The 25,865-nt window shown below is 43.8% G+C and overlaps 1 protein-coding gene across 1 annotated transcript in view; it reads right to left on the minus strand.

Moving 5' to 3' along the window:
- Positions 1 to 25,865, minus strand: part of TDP2 (tyrosyl-DNA phosphodiesterase 2) — a 72,054-nt gene that overhangs the window by 44,568 nt on the left and 1,621 nt on the right. The window contains exons 2-3 of the mRNA XM_068236985.1: positions 9,605 to 9,723; positions 4,949 to 5,140 (exon numbers count right to left, since the gene is read on the minus strand). Coding sequence (XP_068093086.1) covers positions 4,949 to 5,140; positions 9,605 to 9,723 — 311 coding nt within the window. The remainder of the gene's footprint in view (positions 1 to 4,948; positions 5,141 to 9,604; positions 9,724 to 25,865) is intronic.

The raw sequence follows: 25,865 nt of genomic DNA on the forward strand, positions 1-25,865 counted from the left end.
TAAGTAGTGCTCTCCCTCTTTACCCTTCCTGATCAAAGCTCTGTCATGCACCACACCATCATTCTTCCGCTCCAAAGCAACAGAATGTCTGTACAGTATATAACCCGAAACTGTTGCCTGAGGGATCGAGTACCAATATCGAGATGGGACATTCATCTTTCATGTGTGTATACCTTAGAAAGGGATGAAATACCAATGTTCTCTGCCTTAAAGCGGTATTGTCACCATAAAGAAAAAAATCAAATTTCAACAGCAACTGGTCTGAGTGTATTAAGTGATAAAGATGCTAATCCTGCATTCAAAACTTTTTCTGCGGTTATGGTTTGGAGTTATCACATACTTTAGGAGCACTGGCCCTAGTGCCAAAAAGTTGAATGCTGGGAGTTTTTTATCTAGAATATATTCCTCCTCTTCCATTTATTTCCCTGCCTAGCTGATCACTTGTGTTTACAAGCAAGGCTGAGATGACTCAGTGATTGGATGTGTAAATAAAAAAATAAGAAATAAAAGACTCCGGGAGGAGGGCAGCTAATGAATACACAATGAGCAAGAGAAGGGAGGGGGGAAAACAAGAGTCAGGGAGGATATGATGTCAGCATTAGCTTGGCAAAATGGCCACTGCCTAGAATAGGATTTTCTGCTTTTCCTTTATAAAATTCACAGGAATCATTACGTGGATAGCACAATACAGCTGTTATGTAAGAAGTAGTATTTATCTACTTATATATGTGTTTTGTATTACTAAGTTAGCATGGGTGTCGCTTGTTCTTTAACAAGCAGTTTACGCACAATTGCAGCCTCCAGTGGGATTTGCAAGGAATACTGAGGTGAAAATAAACTGTTGATATAAGCAATTGTATTTATCTTTCTCCTAAAAATGTCTTCTTTAGATATCCTGGTTTTATTTTATATTTCATTTTCAAACTACCGGTACTTTAAAGATTTTTTTACCATTTCATGGTCTCTGCTCAATGACACATTAATTGAATTATGCCAGGGCTAAAATCTATGAACTATTGACCCCTTTAATCTTTTTCCTGCTCTCAGAAGCCTTTTTTGCCAGGAAAATGTTTTATGGCTGTAATTCCTTATCAGTTAAAGTAACACTATAGTCTGACCAGGTCCCGGTCAGAAACACTCACTTGCATCCCTGATGTTTACAGCAGGGGTTCACACTTTATCAAATCTGCAGTGTTTTGCCTCAGACAAAAAAACCCAAACAAAAAAACCACATGCAGAATTGCTTACAACGATAGTCTAAGGTGCTACTGCGTTTTCTGGAGGCATATGCAATTCTGAATAGTGCTAAAAAATAATAATAATAATAATAACTTAGTGCTTAACCACTTCACCCCAAGGCGGTTTTTACCCTAACGGACAAGAGCGATTTTCACCTTTCAGTGCTCATCCTTTTCATTTGCCAATAGCTTAATCACTACTAATCACAATGAAATGATCTATATTTTGTTTTTTCACCACAAATTGGGCTTTTTGAGGTTGATATTTGTTTTCAGTAATTACTTTATTTTCTATGCATTTTAAATGGAAATACAAGGATAAAATAAAAAAAATACACTATTTCTCCAATTTCATCCCCTATGGTTTTAATATAAACACTGCTACTGTACATAAAACCCACACATTTTATCTGCCCATTTGTCCTGGTTATCACAAGATTTGAATTATGTCCCTAGTACAAAGTATGGTGACAATATATAGTTTGGAAATAAAGGTGTAATTTTTTTGGGTGTCTTTTCACAATTTTCACGTGCACATGCATGCGTGGGAGCGCGCACCCGCACGTGCACAGCGGCAGCAGCACTGTCTGACTTATAAAAACGTCCTGGAGCCATTAAGAGGCTCTAGCAGGATGTTTTTTTTATAAGTCAGCATGTCATTAAGTGGTTAAAGGGAACCTTAGGTATCGTTTCCATATATGCGCTTCTGTCCGATTCTGTCTGCTTTTCAGCAACACGTATTAATCTGTAACATTGATGTGCTGATAAAAACCGGACAGAAGCGGATAGAAGCGCACAAAGTGGAAACAAGGCCTTAACTGCAAGGGACATGGATGTTTCCTTTTAAAGGATACCCGAAGTGACATGATGAGATAGGCATGTGTATGTACAGTGCCAAGCACACAAATAACTATGCTGTGTTCCTTATTTATCTCTTGCAGGCAAAGAAAGAAAAAAAAATCAGGTATGTAAGTGGCTGACTTAGTCCTGACTCAGACAGGAAGTGACTAGTGTGACCCTCCGATAAGAAATTCCTCTTTTTCTATCTCTTTCTTGTTCTCACAAGCCAATTTCTGCTAGGAAATGGTTTTATAGTTAGAATTTCTTATCAGTTCTGAACGGGATTTCCTTCAGGGCTTCCCCCGTCGCCATGGCAACGAACGGAATGACGTCATCGACATCATGACGTCAGAGGGAGTCCCGATCCACCCCTCAGAGCTGCCTGGCACTGACTGGCCAGGCTGCGCACGGGGTCTTGGGGAGGGGCCTGTTACGCGGCGGGTAGCGGCGCATCAGCAGCGATCGGAGAAACACGCAGCTAGCAAAGTGCTAGCTGCGTGTTTTCAAAAAAAAAAAAAAATGTATTCAAATCGGCCCACCAGGGCCCGAGCCTCGTCCGTAATGCCCAGGTGAATAAAGACTCGCCGTCCTCATGCGGTCTGCCGTTCAGCCGCGGTGAGCTCCGTTATCGGTCTCAGTCGATGCCAGTCAGGATCTACTGTGCATGCGCAGACCTCTCGCGCATGCGCACTAGACCCGGATGACGTCACTGAGCCCGGTAACAGAGCTCACCATGGCTGAACAGCAGACCGTGGGAGGATGGCGTGGGACTTAGACGTGTTTATGGGGCGGGAGGAAGCCCCAGGTAAGTATCAGAGCTGGGCTGCTGTCGTCTGAGTCTTTTTAGAAGGAAAAATCCATATGCTTCAAGCAGGTTCCTTCAACAACAAAGCCATTTTGCACTCAGAGCATCAGTACCTTTTATAATAAAAGAACAAACTTTACACACTGCTGGGTTTTAGCCATATACAAACAAATATATAGTAGTGGAGGACAGGGGTACAGTGAGGGAGAAAGCTACTCTATTTTGATAGAAATTGTAGGAAGCAGCCTTCAACTGCCGTAACCCTGACCAATTAGACCAGCAGTCCCTGAGAAAATCCATTTTAACTGGTGAAGTGGTGGTGCAGCCAAATATTTTTCCCTGTCAAAATTAGAGTGTGGTTATGCGTTCTGCTGCACTAGAACAGGAAATATCAGCACGTGTTACAAAACTAATGAAAAACATGATCATTAGTCAATAACCTGAACCATAGGCTTGCATCTATGAAAATACGTTTTGACCTTTGTCAAGCCAGTTCTGTTATTCAGACAATTCAGCAACTCAATATTGTCAGAAGCTCCTCCCCCAGCCTCCTGAATGGACAGTACAGGTTAGGAGCTCACTGGCGAGATAATACATCCTGGGGTTTCTGACAGGATTGCCAGATGTGACAAGGTAAGTTGCATGCTTGTTTCTGGTGTTAGGGCCCTTTTCCACTAGCTGCACTCCGCTTCATTTTGCTGATGGTAAGAGCACCTTGCTTTACATGTAAATCTCTGTGCTCATTTCCCACTAGTGCGCATCATTTTTCCCTGCATGCAATTACCGATATGCGCAATACTCACTGCCATCGGGCTCCTTTCCCAATGGCGCAATTGCGGCTAGTGGAAATTGCTGCTTGCACGCTCGCAACACAGCGTGATTGCACATAGCAGAGGAAAAGGGCCCTTTTTCAGACACTAACTAGATCAGCAGGGCTGCCGGGCAACTGGTATGGTTTAAAAGGAAATAAATATGGCAGCCTCCATATTCTTCTCACTTCATGTTTTTTTTTTTTTTTTTAAACTGTTAGACTGACAGCTCTGCAATATGTAAGCCAATTTAGCCAGATTTGCACAGCCAGACTTGTAAGGGTTAAGCTTGGTGTTGAGCACGCATAAATTTTCTTGTGGTTAGCAATATGTCAGGGCTCGTCTGGATTTCAAGGCAGCCCTCTTCCTTCCAATGTGCTTTCAGGAACACAGGGGAATCACATAAAGCGGGTATCCAGTTTCAGATACTTCAGATAGAACGGACCACGCTCCTCCGCTTACACACACGGACCACGCTCCTCCGCTTACACACACGGACCACGCCCCTCCGCTTACACACACGGACCACGCCACTCCGCTTACACACACGGACCACGCCACTCCGCTTACACACACGGACCACGCCACTCCGCTTACACACACGGACCACGCCACTCCGCTTACACACACGGACCACGCCACTCCGCTTACACACACGGACCGCGCTCTTCCGCTTACACACACGGACCGCGCTCTTCTGCTTACACACACCGAGCACGCTCTTCCGCTTACACACACAGACCGCGCTCTTCCGCTTACACACACAGACCGCGCTCTTCCGCTTACACACACAGACCGCGCTCTTCCGCTTACACACACAGACCGCGCTCTTCCGCTTACACACACAGACCGCGCTCTTCCGCTTACACACACAGACTGCGCTCTTCCGCTTACACACACAGACCACGCTCTTCCGCTTACACACACAGACCACGCTCTTCCGCTTACACACACAGACCACGCTCTTCCGCTTACACACACAGACCACGCTCTTCCGCTTACACACACAGACCACGCTCTTCCGCTTACACACACAGACCACGCTCTTCCGCTTACACACACAGACCACGCTCTTCCGCTTACACACACAGACCACGCTCTTCCGCTTACACACACAGACCACGCTCTTCCGCTTACACACACACGGACCACGCTCTTCCGCTTACACACACACTGACCAAGCTCTTCTGCAACTGGATTAAATGGCCATTTTTGCCTGGAGTTTAACTTTTAGCAAAAAGCATCAAATAACTTACAGTGCTAAATATGAACAAACACCCCGAGCTCTCTCTGCAAGGTTGGAGGTGTCGAGTCCATCAATATTCCAGGTCAGGAAGATGAAGTGGCTCTCATCTTTCTTATCCACATTAGCCTGGTTCTCTGCAACAGATGTTTGCGCGACAGAGGTTTGTGCAACAGCAATTGGGTCATCACTGGTTAGGTCTATGCTGCAAGAACAAACAGTCATGGGGTTATCTTCCTAATACAGCAACATATGACACAGACAAGTTATTTGGCACAGAAGGAGTAAATCCTGCCTCAACATCCATAAGTAAGACCAACTTCCTATATTTCTAGAACTGAGTCCTATGGGAGAAAAGTGCTTTACAAATGTTATTGTCTTGTATTATTGTATTGCATTTGATCTAAGTACTAATCAACCACAATATTAAACCAACTGAAATAAATATTATTAGAGAGGATCAGTGAAATGCAAATCATTCCAACTTCCATGCAAATTTATAGAAAATGTTATGCTGCTTGGTACTGAGCCTGTCAGATTCAGAAGGAAATGCATTTGATCAACCATCTTCCAATTTGCATGCATGATGGAATTATTTGCATCTCACTGACCATGTCTACAGCAATATTGATACAATTGCAACAGACAAGGAATGAAAAAAATGTGATAACAAGAGAACAGTTATTGAAGTCAAGGGCCTCGATTCATAAAGGGCTGTGCGATAAAACAATCTGGTCACCACTTAACGTCCGACTAACGGCGATAGGCGTCGGCGGGTCGTTAGTGGTTTTGCATCCATGCTAGTTCACGGAGGGTGTCTCCGTGAACAGTGTGCGAGCCGCCGATCGCGACTCGCACACGTAATGTAAACACGCGGGAAAGAAATCCCAGCTGTTTACATCATACGGCGCTGCTGCGCAGCAGCGCCGTAAGGCAGATCGGCGATCCCCGGCCTCTGATTGGCCGGCATCTATTCTAGGCGGCGCAGGACGGATCTCCGTCCTGCGCTGCCCATAGGAGGAAGGGGAGGGACAGAAGAGGACGGAGGTGGAAAATGGCTGCGGAGGGGGGCTTTGATGAGCCCCCCCCCCCCCCGCAAGAACATAGCCGGCGGTGATCAGACCCCCTCAGCAGGACATCCCCCAGTGGGGAAGAAAGGGGGTAAGTCTGATCACCCAGCCTCATTGCTGATCTGTGCTGTGGGCTGTAGAGCCACGCTGCACAGATCAGCCAAATCACCCCTGGTCCTTAAGTGGTTAAAATACCGCATTCAGTATTTTAGACTTTTGCTTGCCAATTCCGAAAAATGTTCACAGGTAGAAATTCAGTAATTTACCGTCTTCAATTGACAAAAACCTGTTCGGTAACAGCAGAGCAGTGTGGCGTTGTCTCTGTGTTACAAACTGTTCCGTGCAGTGACGGCATTACATAGTAAGAGGCATGATTCTCCGACATCCCTTTGGAGTGTACGTTTGTTATACTGCCTCTGCTCCCTGTGAATCTGTCCATTAGTGTTTCTTAACATTTTAATTGCCACAGCTTACATGAACTGAAAGAGACACTACACATGCCATGCTTAGGCGATTTCCCCACTAGCTCATCTGCATCTTCAAACAGGAACCTAAAGGGTTAAACACCGGAAGGGCTGCAGGGGAAACCCATTTTGTTCTGTTCTCTCACATCTCTGCTGCCTGGGGGGTAGAAAAGCTTGACCCACCCGAGCAGGCTTCGGATCCTATCAGCATCCGATCAGCAGGACTTGCAGGAGACTGGGGCTGTTTCTATTGGCTCTCTGCTCCTGTCAGTCATAGGTAGTCAAAGCTCCTGCACAGTCTCTGCTCTGTTTGACAGACCAGAGCTGCCAGTAATGCTTCTGGGTTTTACCGCATGTTGTAGTTTTAATGAACTGACATTTATTGACATGTGTTGAGGTATTTATCGCACAAGTCAGTAATTTACTTCACTGCTTGGTAATTTCAGCGTTTTTATGTAATAACTGCCCTTATGAATTGACATTTTCCTAAGTGCTTGGCAAAGTCAGCTGTTTTCTGCATTACCTCCTGTGGTAATGCTTTATGAATCGAGGCCAAGGTGTTGGAAGCAGACAAAGGCTTCAATTCATCAAAGGCTGTGCAGGAAAAATAATAAAAATAAATAAAAAAAAACACAATTCAGGGAAAAACTGCATTCAATATTTTAGACTTTTTTTGTTGCTAATTCACCAAGATTTTCACAGATGTGGTAGAAGTTTGGTAATTTCCCGAAACCCATAGCTTCAATTCACAAAAACCTGTTCGGTAACAGCAGAGCAGTGTGGAGTTGTCTCTGTGTTACAAGCTGTTCTGTGCAGTGGCGGCATCACAATAGTAAGAGGCATCCTTGACATCCCTTTAGAATGTACGTTTGTTATACTGTCTCTGCTCACTCTGAATTGGTCTATAAGTCTTAACATTTTATTTAATTGCCACAGCTTTGATGAACTTCCAAGAGACATTACACATGCCATGCTTAGGTGATTTCTCTGCTAGGTTCACATCTTCAAACAGGAACCTAAATGGGTAAACAACCAAAGGGCTGCAGGGGAAACCACTTTTGCTCCTGCTCTCTCTCTCTCCTCTGCTGCTTGAGGGTAGAGAAGCATGGTCCTCCGGAGAAGGCTTTGGATCCTATCAGCATCTTAGCAGCAGGACTTGCAGGAGACAGATGCGATTTCTATTGGCTCTCTGCTTCTGTGAGTCATGGCTCCTGCACAGTCTCTGCACTGTTTTCGGCACATCAAAGCTGCCAGTATTCATTGAACATGTTAGGCTTTGTTCACATTATAAATTGCAAGCTCTGAGTGATTTATACTGTGATTTTTTTAAGAGCTTTTCCATGCGATCTGCCCTTAGAAAAGTGCTTTTATAAGCGCTTTTGCTCAGCAGTTTTGTTTTTTTTTTCACTTCCTGACGTTAGAAAGTGAAATCTTGTAGCCAGAAATTAACACAATGTATTTATTAATAAAAGCGCTTTTTCAAGCGCTTTGCGATTTTCCAATACTTTTCATTGAGCCAAAGTGCTCAGAAAATGGTACATGTAACGCATTTGCAATTTCGTAAAAATCCAAACACTCACATGTGAATACTCTCAAAGGAAAACATTGCACAAGCGCTTAGGGCAATTTCTAAAATTACCAGCGCCTTAAAAAAAAAAAAAAAAAAAAAAAAAAAAAAAAAACACAAGTAAAAATAAAATCTGCAAATGCTCATAGTGTGAACCAGCACTTACTGAGTGAGCTTTAACGCATGCTGTAATCTTCATGAATTGACATTTGCTGACATTTATTGAGGTGTTTACCGCACAAGTCAGTAATTTACCTCAATGCTCGGTAATTTCAGCTTTCCATGCGGTAACACCCTTGAGGAATTGCCATTTTACAAAATGCTCTGAAAAATCAGCTGTTTTCAGTATTACCGAATGCGGTAATGTGTGATGAATTGAGGACGAAGTTGACAAACAAGGATCTGATCATCTTTTGACTAAGGTTAAATTGTGCCCCCTTAGGGTTAGGTTACAGCGTTTCCAAAACAGGTCTTGTGGGATGGTCCAAATATGACATCTGTATTTATCCAAAGTGATCCGAGAATAGACAACCAGTGAAACATGATCACAGGCACCCATGATTCCCTGATGCACATGGCGAGTGAAGGCTAGATAGTCTGGTACTACCCAACAAACTGCTAAAAAAAAAAAAAAAAAAACTTGGTACAGTCCATGAAAGACAACAACCTGCTGCATATTCGGACATGTAGCCACAAATCAGTCAAAGTACACATGCTGACCCTTGTCCAATTCTGAAAGTACCTAGAAAGTTACACAGATGCCAACTCCACCATAGAGCAATGAAAGAAACGGGTCTGTGGGATGTGCTGGAAATTGTGTCCTCACAGAGGCCCTACCTGAGGAAAAAAAAAAATATCATATGGAGGTGGTTCTTGCTCAAGTATATGAGCCCTGACCCACAAGTTATCGGAACTGGCAATCAATAGAGATGTGGCAAATTTGCTGGTTTCCCTTTTCTAATGCCATTCCTATTGGAGCTCTAAACATACCCAGCCAGACGGGGTACATGTAAATGTGGGACCAAAGTTTGTGAACCTGTCCGATTGCCCCAATCAAGGGGCACTGTCACCTTTTCCTAAGAGTACAGGGTTCGCTCAGCAGACCCCTTTCCAGTTTAATACAAAGGGTCAACTCTCATTTGACACTCTACTGTCCTGCCCCACACTAGAAAATAATCCCAAAATGAAAGGGAACTTTGTATGAAAATGTGCCAGCTGCAGAAAAGAGAAAACTGTGCTTCTTCTTGGTAAAGCAAACAAGCTATTAGTCCATAGCACCTCTACAGCGGCAAAATTAAAAAAAAAAAAAAAAAAAAGGTTTTGAAGTCATTTTAAAACCAGAAAAAAAAAAACTAGCCATTTACAGTTTTCCAGCTATTATGCTATGCATTAATGTGCAGAGATGGTAGGACATTTCTGCAACCCCAAGCTGGACACTTGCAAAAACACTTGAGGCCTAAGCATGTAGACCAGCATAAAATGGGCCACAATCAAAGTTCTCAGGAGGTTAAAAACAAAAAGTAATTAACCAACTTTATGGCAAGAGTATTCCACCCCTTTAATCTTACCAGAAGTCTGAAGAAGTTGCAGACATTATTAATCCTTCGGATGAACTAGGTTCATTCGCTGACTCTCCCTCCTGTGGAATACTCTCCAACCTGGGTTCAAAATATGAATTGAGTGCTCTCTGCAAGAGAGGAAAATTACAGATTGAAAAAAAAAAAAAAAAAAATTCAGCTACATTACAGAACTGATACTTGCATCTACACAGTTGAAAATTACAGATACACAAGTATTTGACCGCCCATTGTCCCTCCCTCTCCCGAAGATGGTAGGCTTAGAAGCAAGATAGTCTGACCTGCAGTCAATGGATGAATGATACTACTACACTTTTGCTACAAGTTTTCTTGCACCTAACTAGATGAATAAATCGCTTTATTAATAAGCTTTAAAGAGACTGCGTAACAAAAATTGCACCCTGTTTTTTATCATCCTACAAGTTCCAAAAGCTAGTCTAATGTGTTCTGGCTTACTGCAGCACATTCTACTATCACCATCTCTGTAATAAATCAACTTATCTCTCTCTTGTCAGACTTGTCAGCCTGTGTCTGGAAGGCTGCCAAGTTCTTCAGTGTTGTGGTTCTGTGATGCATCTCCCCCCCTCCAGGCCCCTCTCTGCACACTGCCTGTGTATTATTTAGATTAGAGCAGCTTCTCTCTTCTCTCTTATCTTTTACAAGCTGGATAAATCCTCCTCTGAGCTGGCTGGGCTTTCACATACTGAGGAATTACGTACAGGCAGAGCTGTCTGCACTCTGCAGGAAGAAACAGCCTGACACTTCAGTGGAAGATAGCTGCAGGGGGAAAGAAACACACAAATGATCTCTTGAGATTAAAAAGGAATGCTGTATACAGCCTGCTTGTGTATGGATGTATTTTCTATGTGTGGACATACTGTACATCAACCTACTTCCTGTTTTGGTGGCCATTTTGTTTGTTTATAAACAAACTTTTTAAAACTGTTTTTAACCACTTTTAATGCAGCGAGGAGCAGTGAAATTGTGACAGAGGGTAATAGGAGATGTCCCCTAACGCACTGGTATGTTTACTTTTGTGCGATTTTAACAATACAGATTCTCTTTAATTAATAAGATTTGCCCTGAAATTCATAATGTTGTTCATCTTGAAACACTGGCTAAGCATACTATCTCAACCAGGTGAGTGGCAACAAAACAGGCAGTCCAGTAGCAGCTACTTGGATGCCACAGTCCAAATCACCCCGCATTTCTGAGATCGTCCACTTCAGGTGTGCATGTAGTGCTTCCTGTTCCTCAGGTGGGTTGAGCAGTCTCTCCATTCAGCTCAGGGTGACCCGAAACCACAAGGCAAGTATAGACCAAAAGACTAAAAATCCCTCCTACTAAAAAAAAAAAAAAAAAAAAAAAATGCTTAGTGTGGTTTGCCTTCTTAAAACAGAAGGTATTTGCGATGATTCAGATTAAAGTGCGTAACTGTGGTTACCCATAATGCACCACTGAATATGCAAACTATCTATTTATGCCCCTGAAACCAGGCTTACATCCAGAACCGCTGGTGTATAGCAAGCCTATAGCTTTACATTTTACAGAGCCAAATGTATCCCTTGCAAAAAAAAAAGTGTACTCAAACCTCACTTGCTGGAAAAAAATAAATACATAAACAAACTACTTTATTGTGGATAGTATCCAAGTACAAAAATTACAACACAGTTAAAACATTAAAAACATATGGAGGTGTCTCATAATCACAGGGGTACGCCCCCACTCACACATACGCCACACTGCATGCATACATCTGCCATACATCTCCCTGTGAGAACAACGGTAGATTAAATCAGGGAATCACATAAATAGTAAAGTGCTCCAAGAACGCTGCTGAAAAACAGACTGTTTTGTCCAGGGTACCCAGACACAACCTCTGCTAGTAATATGCTGCTGACTAAAAGAAACTATAGCAGGCCTGCTGTATATGTATTCACTGTGTTCAACAGCTGTAAGCTGAGAAACAAGAACTCAGATGGATCCAAAGCGCTTGTACAGGACAGTTCAGTCTCTATATCCCAAGGCTCGTGTGTCTAGATCGTAAATTATATCAGCATAGTCACTAGCATAGGGTAGAGCTGTCTGAAAGTTCCACTTGATATTGCACAATGGAGGAGCAAACTTGTATGTAAAGCCCCCGAAGCTGCATCCCTCCCTCTGGTGATAGGCTTCCACAATTGGTGAGAGTACTCACGGGACCACTTAGGCAGCGCTTCACAAAGTGGCAGAGGCGTTTCTTCCCCAGGTCTACCCGCACTTGCAACCCTGTCAGTGTAGCCACAGGGATCAACGGGGATCAGCATGCATCAAGAGTAGTGGGCGAGGCTGGTCTCAGGAGACCCCTCCCACCAACATGTTTCGGCCATATCAAGCCCTGCCATGCACTGAAGGAGGTTCAACAGTACGAAATAGGCTGTCTGCATGTTGGGTTGATGTGGCTCTTTCCCTCCGTGCATGAGCAATAAGTTCTATTAGGCATGGGCGGACCCTAATCACACATGCTCAGGCTGGGTATGCTTATCCAGAGCCACAAAACCTATTTGACAAAGTTTGTTTTAGAGGGACCCAGAACTGGAATGGTGGGCTGTTGGAAGGAGCAGCAAACTGCACTACTCACACCATTAAATAAAGAAATGGACTGTGCTGGCATAGAGGCAAGGTATGTTTTAGCAGCCATTGTGGTCTGGTTACAGGCTGTAGCTTTTGTCCCTATGTTAACACAGCCCATTTATTTAATGGTGTAAGTATTGCAGCTTGTCGCTCTCTGGAGATCGGAGACCAATTTATGTGCATGCATGCGTTAGGACTCTTTCACACCAAAAACCGCAATCACAAACGCATTTTGTGATTTTCACTATGTTGGTCTCAATTGAAACTCAGGAAAAATGCAGCAGAACTACGATAGCCTCTTTAGAAAATTGCAAATGCATTCATTATGAATGCATTTCCATGATTCCAATTGTAACTTGACTGTACTTGCCTTTTGAAAATAGCAAGCCTTTTCAAAATCAAAACAGAATGCAGCCTGTGTGAAAGGGCCCTATAAGGTAAAACCTGACAGTGCCTCAGCATGAATCTCATGAGTTCAAGAGCATGACATGTTTGCTTGATGACTGGAATAAGTAGAGCAGGCGATCATTTCTACCAAAGGTACAAAAATGCTGGTCCAGTAAAGAATGTTGTTGCATGCAATCTATTTTGAAAGTGAATATCATTCATTTTTGCAACTTGGTTGTTTGATGGTTAATGATTGTATGTAATTTTACCACTCCCCTCAGCACTTGCTTTCCCATTTCAAATTTTGATTTTCAAACTCCCTTTGCTAAGTTGAACTTACCTGGGGCTTTTAACGGTGCCCACCCTGTGGGCATAAGAGATTTCATGACTGCCAAAGCTTAGGAATTTTAAACGAGTACTGTATGGGGGGTAGGGGGAAAAAAAAAAAAAAAAAAAAAAGAGTTGAACTTACCTGGGGCTTTTAACGCCCCCCCCTCCCCCCCTGCAGATGTCCTGTGCCCACGCAGCCACTCAGCGATTCTACTGTTCACTTCCGGAATTTGCAACTTTAAAGTCGGAAAACCACTGCGCCTGCGTGGCCACAGCCTCGCTCCCACTGAAGTCACTGAGAGTGTACGGTGCAGGCCCAGTACGGTCTGCGTCTGTGCAGTACACTTCCGGTGACGTCAGCGGGAGCGAGGTCGGGCCACACAGGCGCAGTGGTTTTCCGACTTTAAAGTTGCAAATTCCAAAAGGGAACCGGAGCATCGGTGAGTGGCTGCGGGGGCACAGGACATCTGCAGGGGGGGGGGGGGGACCGTTAAAAGCCCCAGGTAAGTTCAACTCTTTTTTCCCCTACCCCCCATACAGTACTAGTTTAAAATTCCTAAGCTTTGGCAGTCATGAAATCTCTTATGTTACATACTTTCAACAAGATTGTTACAGTAGAATCTCATAGTATACCTCTGGAAAAACTAAACTCAGTCCACCGATACCAGCAAATGCATCTGTATAAATATACAATGTATGATCAATTTTGATATAGTAAACTACTTTTCCAGGTCTTTTGGAGTTTACTATAAAGGGATTATACTGTATATGTATATTAGAGGAGTTAGGAATAATCATTGAGATGCAAATATTTTTGAGTTCTCGCAGAATTATATAAATTCTGGATGCAACTATATGCAACTTGAAATTGGACCTATTAATTTAAACCTTGGTGGGACTGGAATGGTCCATTTTCAAGCTGCTTATATTTGCAAAATCCTGCGGGAACTCAGAATTATTTGCATTTCATTGATTATTCCTAGTCAGAGTTGGTGGTATAAACTGAGGAGTCAGATGATTTTTTTGTACAGAGTCAGACGCAACAGCACCGTACAGAAACCAAACATACTCTCTTTACATCATACAAGACAACTAGAAGATGACACATGACAAAGGATTGCACATGAGCATAGAAAAAAAATAAAATAAATATATACACACACACGGCATAGAGGAGATGACTCCCAAAAAGAGTGCATATCAGAAAAACCACACCAAGGTTAAACAAACAAAAACTCCAAGAGCTGAGATATAGATTTTGTCCTGTATGACACTAAGGTACCCATATACTTATAGATTAGCAGCAGATTCGTCCATCAGATAGATTCTTGTCAGATGCCTGTCAGGTCGAATCTGACAGGAATCTATCTGATGTGTGCCACACAGTAGGAACAGATTTCCAACAGATTTCAGAATGAAATCTATTGAAAAGCGATTGAAATGCAGTTGTAACGATTGGTGTCAGCACGCAGAGAGAATCTGATTATTGGTGATCTGCAGAATCACCGATAATACAGATATATTGCTAACCTCTAGACACCTGAAGCGTGTAAGTGTTTGGTGTAACAGTGAGAATTGGACCACCGGGGTAGCAGGTGGTCCAATAAGTAGAGACAGACTCTACTGCAGTCAAGGACTCCAGGAGAAGGAGACCCTGACTGGTTTTGCAGCAGTGCCCCCTCTGGAAGGTAGAGGGCCCCTGCAGGAGGGCTGAGCACCCAAGGAGTGGGTGACAGCCAGAAAGGTCGGGCAGGCCGGGTCGGCAACACACTGACAGATAAAGTACAAAAACAGGAAGCTGATTCGGTATCCAAGGCAAGCAGGGTTTGGCAACGGAATATCAGAAGTGCAAGGTACCGAATCAGAGATCAGAGGAGTGGTCAGGAAAGCAATACGTCATACAGATATCAAACAATGCCTAGTCTGGGTGTGAGGTCCGTGGTCTCTACACCCTGGAACTAGTCTAAGGAATAACAGATGATACACAGTATTCCTAGTCTGGGGTGTGAGGTCCGTGGTCTCTACACCCTGGAACTGGTCTAAAGAATAACAGATGATACACAGTATTCCTAGTCTGGGGTGTGAGGTCCGTGGTCTCTACACCCTGGAACTGGTCTAAAGAATAACACAGATGATACACAGTATTCCTAGCCTGGGGTGTGAGGTCCGTGGTCTCTACACCCTGGAACTGGTCTAAAGAAGAAGAACACAGATAATACACAGTAAACTGGCTAAGTGTGGATTGCCAGGTCCACCTGGTTCCACCACACTGAAAGATCTGACTAGGTCTGAGTGCTAACACAGGCATGCGCAACGCCAGACAAATAGCAACTGAACAGCAAGAGATATATATAGTAAAGTGCTCTCCAGCGCCACCTAGCTCCCATCAACCAATCAACAACTGAGCTGGGATTAGCTGACCGCCTCGATCAGCTGACCCTTCTCCTATTGGTATAAAGAGCCTGTCTTGCGGCGCACGCGTAGCTCTCCATCTGTGTGCACTACTGGGTCCAGACAAACTAGACGCATGTTGCTGCGGGGAAACCGCCGCTCTGTGCGCGGACATCGCCGCCTCACTGTCAGAAGGCGCGGCGGTTTCTCCGCAATCCGTCACAGCAGTGTTGCCCCATTCGATCCAATGCAACCCTATGGGCCATCGATCAGCTGCCAGCAGCCGATCGACCCATATTTTCTGTCCAGAACAATCGAGCAAATCGATTGAAATCGGCCGAACAATCTTGCTTTCTGCTGCATCAATTTCTAGCCCGTTACTGGGTTGACATCTGCATTACTATAGCAAGGCGCATGCGTTACTGCAGTAATGCACATGGGGCTAATAGCAGAGCTGCGGAGTTGAGGGCAATTTTGGGCACCCGGAGTCGGAGTCATTGATTTCATAAACTTAGGAGTCGGAGTCGGGAGTCGGATGATTTTGTACAAAATCCAAAGCCTAGTTAAATATTAGACTAAAGGAGTCAGAGTCGAGGAGTCGGAGCCATTTTGGGTACCCGGAGTCGAAGTCGTGGTTTCATAAACTGAGGAGTCGGAGTTGGAAGATTTTTGTACCAACTCCACAGCCCTGGCTAATAGGTTAATGACTGATACCCCTGCAGCCCCCAAATTGCCATGCGCAGGATCGACCGTATTCACACATGTACAATACAAGTGCAACCGTGAAGAGTACAAGTGTCCCAGGACAGCAGCGGTAGGGTCAAGGAGCACCCCGGAAGCCACTGGACTAGCTAATCAGAGGCTTAATTCTACGGAGGTAAGGATCTATTTTTTTTCTTCTCATTTTTTCAGACAGTGTTCTGCAAAATAGTCTACCCATCAAACTGTGCATGTTTCCTACAATGATCATTAAGGTTCCCTGCAACGACACTGATCTAGCTGTGACACAGATCAATTAATCAAGCTGTCAGGCCAATAATGAGCCACCATCACAAAACAAAATCTATAAAATTTAAAGTATGTGTACACTTTTAAGGTGGCCATACACTGATCGATTTGCAGCAGATTCGACCATCAGATAGATTTCTGTAGGATGCCTGTCAAGTCGAATCTGACAGGAATCTATCTGATGTGTGCCACACACTAGGAACAGATTTCAGAATGAAATCTATTGAAAATGTAAATGCATTATTGAATTATTAGAACCAATGCAACTCTATGTGCCATCGATCTGTTGCCAGTAACAGATCGACCTAGATTTTCCATCCTGTCAGATAGATCAAAATCGGCCACAAATTATCAATTTGATCGCTGAAATTGACCAGTGTATGCACCCCTTTACATATAAAATCTTTCTAAGCACTAGTGATTTGAAAAAGCTCTTGCTAATGCAATGCTATGGGTAATTTTTATTTTATAAAATCACACCGCTCAAGTGGGATCGCACCCATAGCATTACATTAGCAAGAGCTTTTCAAATCACAAATGGCTCAGAAAAATCGTTCCTAGTGGGTTTCTAGCCTAATAGTGGATTATTCCCCTCCAGCTCTGATATCGAGCAAAGTCTAACAAGGAGCTTAATGCTGTTGTTGGACTAAGTCTGACACTTTGATCACAGCTGACCACCACGTAATATTATATAGTCCGAGGGGAGTCAGCAGCTCACACGGGTTGCAGGAAGTGTATGCTCGCAACTAGGGGAGCCCAATCCCCCACAGATATTCAGAAAGAAACGAGGAGTTGCAGCACACAGCTCTTTTATTGAGCAGAAAAGGTAATACAGGCAGACGTTTCGGTTGTGTCCAACCTTCCTCAATGCCAAACAAGTATGAGTAACATCATCAAATATATACCCGCCCACACAGGAAGTGACATACAAAGTATGCACCCATCACACTGACAGCAAGGCATATAATTCTAAACAGCAGATAGTGTTTGGTTCACACTTATCTCCAAAGGCAGTCCATATATCAGATTCCTGTGTCTTTATCCAATCCATGTCGTCCAATTCAAGTGATTCGTATAGATATACAATCTGTAATATCATAAGAAATATATATATCATATATATATAGATGTAGGTCAAAATCCCTATTCAAACCATGTGGGTGTAGGGTCCCTAGTTTATGGATCCACATGACCTCTCGTTTTCTAAGGAGCAAAACTCGGTCCCCCGCTCTTCTGGGTTTCGGTATATGATCTATAACCATGAATTTAAGGTCCGTGTCCCTGTGGCCCACGGATCTCCAATGTCTGGCTACTGGAAGATCAGACATCTCCCCCGACAGAGCTCCTGTGTTGGCTAATGCGGTCCCGCACTTTCTGTGTAGTTTCTCCTATATATATCGTAAGCCACAAGGGCATGTCAACATATACACCACAAAGGAGCTCTGGCAGGTGAGAAAGTGTCTGATCTGGAAGTTGTCCCCAAATGTAGACCCCTTGGTCATATGCTGGCACTCAGTGCATGAAAGGCAAGGAAATGACCCCTTCCGTTTAGGGCCCAAGAAACTGGTAATCTCACTAACAGTGGGTAAAGTATCAGCCCTGACCAGCCTGCTGCCTATGGTCTCATTGCGCCTACAGGCTGGTATAGGGGGGGGGGGGGGGGGGAGTACAAAATTCAGGAATCTCTGGGTATGCGCTACCCAAAATGTGCCAGTGTCGTCTGACACATGCCATGACCTTATTAGATAAACTGTGGAACTGGCACACAAAGGGCAGTCGCATACTCTGATCCCTTCTGGCCGTCCCAACCTGGTCACCTTCAGACTTGATCCTATCCAATTCTTCCTCAATCAAAACATTGGGGTATCCACGCTGGGAGAGTTTATCCACCATCTGCTGTCTTCTGGGTTTCGGTATATGATCTATAACCATGAATTTAAGGTCTGTGTCCCTGTGGCCCGCGGATCTCCAATGTCTGGCTACTGGAAGATCAGACATCTCCCCCTCAATCAAAACATTGGGGTATCTACGCTGGGAGAGTTTATCCACCATCTGCTGTCAAGAACTTGACAATCCGTAACTATTCTCTCAACGCGGAGCAATTGGCTCCTTGCTATCGATTTGAAGACAGCAGGTGGATGGAAGCTCTCTTAGCGCAATAACTGATTCCGGTCAGTAGATTTTTGGTAAAAATCTGATACCAGACTATTCCCACAGCGTCTGATCGTGGTGTCTAAAAAATGCAATTCCATGCGATCATATGCGATTTCAAATTTAATATTGGCATGAAACTGGTTGAGGTCATCGCAGAAGGACAGTAAGGATCCAATGTGTCCCCGCCACACCGCGTAGATGTCGTCAATGAAGCGCCACCAGACGCCACAGTGTCTGGCGTCCGCTTCATTGTTGTAGACATGCATATTCTCAAAGCGGTGCATGAAGGCCCCTGCAAAGGACGGGGCCACATTGGATCCCATCGCTGTCCCCCGCAACTGTAAAAAGAAATCATTCTTAAAGAGGAAATAATTGTTTTCCAAAACAAAGTGTAGTAAAGTATCAAAAAAAGACATTTGCGGACGTGAATACGTCCCACTTAAATCAATCAGCTCTAGACGTGCCAATATGCCCTCAGTTTGTGGGATGAACGTATAAAGGGACGATACGTCCCAGCTCACCAACCAGATCTCATCTTTTGGATCAAGCTTCAAAGATGATACTTTGGTAAGAAAGTCAGAGGTGTCGCGGATGTAGGACGGTGTTGTTTGTATGAGTGGAGACAACACTTTGTCCAATAGTGTGACACATGGGGTGAAAATCGATCCTATGCCAGCCACTATTGGACGTCCCGGAGGTTTCTCAAGATTTTTGTGTACCTTGGGGAGAGTATAAAGTACCAAGGTAATAGGATGTGCAACATAAAAATAATCGCTCAGATCCCTGGTGATCACATGATCAAAAATTGCTTTATCCAAGATACTGCGTAATGCAGTCGAACTGTGGGGCGGGGTTACCTGGTAGTAGTTTGTTAACTTCACTGACAGAGAGTTGAGACAATCTCTGCCTCATAGTCCTTGTGGTCCATAACTACCAGGGCCCCGCCCTTATCAGCAGGTTTCAGAACAATATCTCTTCTTTTACTGAGATTAAATAAAGCATTCCTTTCTCCCAAAGTCAAGTTATTGCCAGAGTAGTCTTTGCCACTTAAATTAATCAACCGATCAATGTCCCCTGAAACCTTGTTAATAAACATCTCAACCCCAGTATATGAGCTGGGGGGAACAAAGCGGCTCTTCGGGAACAAGTGAAACTGTTTACTACTCAAAGCAGAAGATATGACCGGCCTGGTGACGGTCGGCTTTAGTAGAAAATGAGCCTTTAGTCTAATTTGCCGAAACAATCTGTACGCATCTTGTTTTAAAGTAAAGGTGTCAAGTTCAGTTCTAGGGGTAAATCCCAATCCCCTATTTAACACACGTACCTCATCCTTTGTAAGGTCTGCAGCAGAAAGGTTCATGATGGCTCCTAAAGTCGCTGGCTCCGTGTCACTCTGCGCTCCGGTGGGTCGCGCGGAGCGAGTACAGCTGAAGCGGGTTTGGCGGTGCTTCCGCCCGGCTCTGTGGTGGTATCTCTTGTTTTGCGGCGACGCCGCTGTTGTTGCCGACTACGGCCTAAAAAATGGCCAGCTGGTGAAGATGAGGACCCGGAAGTGGGGATAGATGACGTCGATGGTGCCCGGTCCGTGCGCCAATTGCGTCCCCCCGTAGAATTCCAGTGGTATACTTGGTTCCGGCGGTAATCCTCTTGGTCTCGATCAAATTTTGTGCGCTTCCGCTCCTGCAGCATAACCCGAAGGTCTGCTAGAGTCTTATCAAGGCGCTCTTTAGTTGCGGTCAATTTCTCCGCCGTAAGTGTGCTACGGAGTTCCGCCTCTACCGCTGCAGCTTTGGTCTGTAAAACAGGTATACCACTGGAATTCTACGGGGGGACGGACCGGGCACCATCGAGGTCATCTATCCCCACTTCCGGGTCCTCATCTTCACCAGCTGGCCGTTTTTTAGGCCGTGGTCGGCAACAACAGCGGCGTCGCCGCAAGACAAGAGATACCACCACAGAGCCGGGCGGAAGCACCGCCGAACCCGCTTCAGCTGTACTCGCTCCGCGCGACCCACCGGAGCGCAGTGTGACACGGAGCCAGCGACGTTAGGAGCCATCATGAACCTTTCTGCTACAGACCTTACAAACGATGAGGTACGTGTGTTAAATAGGGGATTGGGATTTACCCCTAGAACTGAACTCGACACCTTTACTTTAAAACAAGATGCGTACAGATTGAGTTTATCATAAAGCTTTTGGAATATTCTTTATACCACAATTATTTCTGGTATGATGGATCATATTATGTGCAACAGACAGGATGCGCAATGGGAGCGAAGTTCGCACCGAGTGTAGCTAACCTATATATGGGGGAGTGGGAGAAGACAATACAGGGAATGGAGCAATATAATCAGGTGACTTTCTGGGCAAGATTTATTGATGACCTATTTTTTATCTGGAGGGGGTCAGAGCAAGCATTGAGACAGTTTTGTGAGAATTTGAATGAAGTGTGGCCAGAAATTAAGATAACAGTTAATATCAACAAAGAGAGGGTTGATTTCTTGGATCTACAAATTAAGAAAGAGCAAGGGACACTTACGACTAAGACATACTTCAAGAGTACGGACAGGAATGGCTATATACCCAGGGGTAGTTGCCATCATGAGAACTGGCTCAAGAACATCCCAAGAGGGCAGTTTATAAGGCTCAGACGAAACTGTACCCACATAGAAGATTATTTACAACAAAGTGAAGTCGTCCTAGGTAGATTTATGGAAAAAGGATACAATGAACAAACACTGAGAGCAGAAAGAATACGGGTGGGAAAACTCCCTAGACAGCAGTTACTACAGAAGGGAGCCAGACAAAGTACCAACATTAAGGAGTACTCAATTATTCTGGACTATAACCAACAACATAGGGATCTGGAGAAAATAATTAGGAAAAACTGGAATATTGTTCAGGCTGATGGAACGCTAAAAAAGGTTTTACCTCAGAAACCTCAGTTTGTATATAGAAGGGCCCCGACATTGAAATCTACACTAGTGTCAAGCTGCATAGAACCACCTAGGATAACAACAAGCGATCTGCTGGGACAGAAGGGATTTTTCCCATGCAGAAGCTGTCTAGGCTGCAGAGAAGCCACTGGAGTAAGGGGACAACAGATCATATCAAGAAACACGGGAAGAACACACAAAATTCAGCAATGTATTACCTGCAAAACGAAGGGGGTAGTGTATATACTGTGGTGCCCCTGCGGATTAGAATATATAGGACGAACGACAAGAGAACTTTTTAAACGTATAAGGGAGCATGTTAACAATATCAAAAAAGGTCTGGAAAGCCACAGCGTGTCTAACCATTTTAGAATACATCATAACAAGAATCCAAAAGGTTTGAAATTTATGGCCCTGGAGAAGTATATGAAAAAATAGAGAGGGTCCAACCTCACTAAAGAAATTTCTAAAGCTGAGGGTAGATGGATTTTTAATTTAAACACAATGAATCCACATGGGTTGAACATTGAGTTCGACTTAAACTGTCATATTTCTAATGATTGATGCAGTGGGTTAAGAAGATAATGAGGAATATAATTGGAGCAAGTGATTTCATGGGACACGGAGAAATAGAGTGATAGGTCAGACACAGCACTGTGAGGAGTAAGTGAGGTTAAGATATATGGAATGACAGAGGGACAGTTCAATATAGCACTTTAGTGAGTTGTACAATTTTGGATAAATTAAGCACTTAGCACTTTTTAAACGTTTATCAGAACACTAATGAAATATAGAGCACCTTAGAGTTTATAATAGAAGTGTAGCACGATGAAGATAAGGAGAGACAGATTCCTAAATATAAGGACAACACTTACTAGTAAGAAAAGGAATGAATAGGATTTACAGATGAGATTGTGATGTTCAAGAATAACCACAAGATGGAGCACTAAACAGGCTTATGAGTACACGGCACATAGTGATACAACAGAACACGGAGGAATCATACTAGCACTGACCACGAGAGGGTGTATTTAGGAGTATATTAAGAATAAGAATCATGTATATTGTGTCAAAATAAATGTATATAGCAAAAGCGATATAAGTGGTTAGAGATAGATAGGTCTTAATATTGTTTTATTATATTGTTTTACGTAACTTTGTAAACAATGCCCATCCACAAGCAGTGAGTAGTGCCCTCCAATCAGTAGGCGGCAGGCACTATGTATAGAGACGTCAGACGTCAGGAGGCGGAGCCCCTGATGAGTCTGGCGTGAGGACGAAACGCGCGTAGGGCGGAGCTAAGCGTCTGACGTCGTGAGGACAGCGCACGGACCGGCCGGTCAAGTTAGAGGTGCACGCAAGTAAACCCCGCGACTGAAGGAGGAGGCGACGGCAACGGGAGAACGCAAGTGTGATAGACACACACCCGGGAGCCAGACGGATGGGCATTGGCAGCCAACTGTATTTAATACGAGCAGAGTGCTTCTGAACGCGTAAGTGAGATTCTACATTGCGCACAGAGGCAGTGTTAACAGGATTACGCTATGTATGCTTCCTTTTCTCTTTTTATGTTTTATGATTGATTTTAACGGAGAAAATAAATCAAAGTTCCTATAAGAGGTTTTTACAAACTACTGAGGATCGTGGTGATTGGAATAATAAAAAGCGCTGTTTCCACCCAGTAAAGAGGTGGGATACATCTGGTAAGCAGTTTGGCACGTATTGCGGTGGACTGGCACTTGTCACAGGTGTGGATATAGAGGCGGGAGTATATAACTGTACTGCAGCTTGAACTGTACTACCCTATGCAGAGATCTTTCCCTTGCAGGAATAAGGTCTTGTGATATCCATAAAACCCGCTCGGCAGCTGAGGTAGAGAGGATTGGGAGCAAGTGTTTGCAATATACGTGAGACCCACCTGACAACTGAGGTGGAGAGAATCTGGTGAGCATTTATGAACAGGGGGTGAGGGAGACAGATGATTCACCACCTGGGGAGCACAGAGCACAAGTGATTTGGAGTTGGTGGAATGGTGTGAAAAGCAGGACTAAAACAATATTACCCTATGCGGAGTCTGTCTTTTGTGATTACAGGAGTGGAGAGCGCGGCAGTTTAACTGAAATTTGTTATCCAAGAACTGGACTTTCTGCAGGCGAACCCATCTTTGATTGTTGACTGTATGAAGTGGTAATCAGTGTATGAACTTTGGCGCAGTGTTTCTCTGAATAGATACCCCAATGTTTTGATTGAGGAAGAATTGGATAGGATCAAGTCTGAAGGTGACCAGGTTGGGACGGCCAGAAGGGATCAGAGTATGCGACTGCCCTTTGTGTGCCAGTTCCACAGTTTATCTAATAAGGCCATGGCATGTGTCAGACGACACTGGCACATTTTGGGTAGCGCATACCCAGAGATTCCTGAATTTTGTACTCCCCCTATACCAGCCTGTAGGCGCAATGAGACCATAGGCAGCAGGCTGGTCAGGGCTGATACTTTACCCACTGTTAGTGAGATTACCAGTTTCTTGGGCCCTAAACGGAAGGGGTCATTTCCTTGCCTTTCATGCACTGAGTGTCAGCATATGACCAAGGGGTCTACATTTGGGGACAACTTCCAGATCAGACACTTTCTCACCTGCCAGAGCTCCTTTGTGGTGTATATGTTGACATGCCCTTGTGGCTTACGATATATATAGGAGAAACTACACAGAAAGTGCGGGACCGCATTAGCCAACACAGGAGCTCTGTCAGGGGAGATGTCTGATCTTCCAGTAGCCAGACATTGGAGATCCGTGGGCCACAGGGACACGGACCTTAAAGAGACTCTGTAACAAATTGTTTATCTTTATTTCTTCTATGCTATAAGTTCCTATGCCTTTTCTAATGTGGTCTGGCTTACTGCAGCTTTTCCTAATTGCACAGTAGCTGTGTTATCTCTGTTATATGATCTAATCTTCTCTCTATAGTCGGCACAGTCAGGCTGAGGCAGTCAGACTGGAATGTGCAGGGCTGCTTGTGATTAGTTAGAAGCTGTACACACCCCCTGCAGGCTCTGTGTGACTAACACACTCTGCTTAGCTGAGCCTATTAGAAGCTGGTTAGTTTGTTTGTAAACACTGCCTAAAACTGGCAATTACAAGCCAGGTTTGCAGCAGAGAATGGCAGAAACAGCACAGAGGGGACCAGGAGCACATAATGAATAGAATGGTATGCTTTTTATTGTAAGAATTTCAGAGTACAGATTCTCTTTAAATTCATGGTTATAGATCATATACCGAAACCCAGAAGAGGGGGGGAACCGAGTTTTGCTCCTTAGAAAACGAGAGGTCATGTGGATCCATAAACTAGGGACCCTACACCCACATGGTTTGAATAGGGATTTTGACCTACATCTATATATATATATATATATATATATATATATATATATATATATATATATATATATATATATATATTTTTATTTCTTATGATATTACAGATTGTCTATCTATACGAATCACTTGAATTGGACGACATGGATTGGATAAAGACACAGGAATCTGATATATGGACTGCCTTTGGAACAGATAAGTGTGAACCAAACACTATCTGCTGTTTAGAATTATATGCCTTGCTGTCAGTGTGATGGGTGCATACTTTGTATGTCACTTCCTGTGTGGGCGGGTATATATATATATATTTGATGTTACTCATACTTGTTTGGCATTGAGGAAGGTTGGACACAACCGAAACATCTGCCTGTATTACCTTCTTTGCTCAATAAAAGAGCTGTGTGATACATACATACATACATACATACACACATACATACACACAGTGGTGTGAAAAACTATTTGCCCCCTTCCTGATTTCTTATTCTTTTTCATGTTTGTCACACTTAAATGTTTCTGCTCATCAAAAGCTGTTAACTATTAGTCAAAGATAACATAATTGAACACAAAATGCAGTTTTAAATGATGGTTTTTATTATTTAGTGAGAGAAAAAAAAAACAAACAAAAAAAAAAAACTTAAAACCTACATGGCCCTGTGTGAAAAAGAAAATTGCCCCCTGAACCTAATAACTGGTTGGGCCACCCTTAGCAGCAATAGCTGCAATCAAGCGTTTGCGATAACTTGCAACGAGTCTTTTACAGCGTTCTGGAGGAATTTTGGCCCACTCATCTTTGCAGAATTGTTGTAATTCAGCTTTATTTGAGGGTTTTCTAGCATGAACCGCCTTTTTAAGGTCATGCCACTACATCTCAATCGGATTCAGGTCAGGACTTTGACTAGGCCACTCCAAAGTCTTCATTTTGTTTTTCTTCAGCCATTCAGAGGTGGATTTGCTGGTGTGTTTAGGTCATTGTCCTGCTGCAGCACCCAAGATCGCTTCAGCTTGAGTTGACGAACAGATGGCTGGACAGTCTCCTTCAGGATTTTTTGGTAGACAG

The sequence above is a fragment of the Hyperolius riggenbachi genome, chromosome 5 (genome assembly GCF_040937935.1).
Source record: "Hyperolius riggenbachi isolate aHypRig1 chromosome 5, aHypRig1.pri, whole genome shotgun sequence".
Lineage (NCBI taxonomy): Eukaryota > Metazoa > Chordata > Amphibia > Anura > Hyperoliidae > Hyperolius > Hyperolius riggenbachi.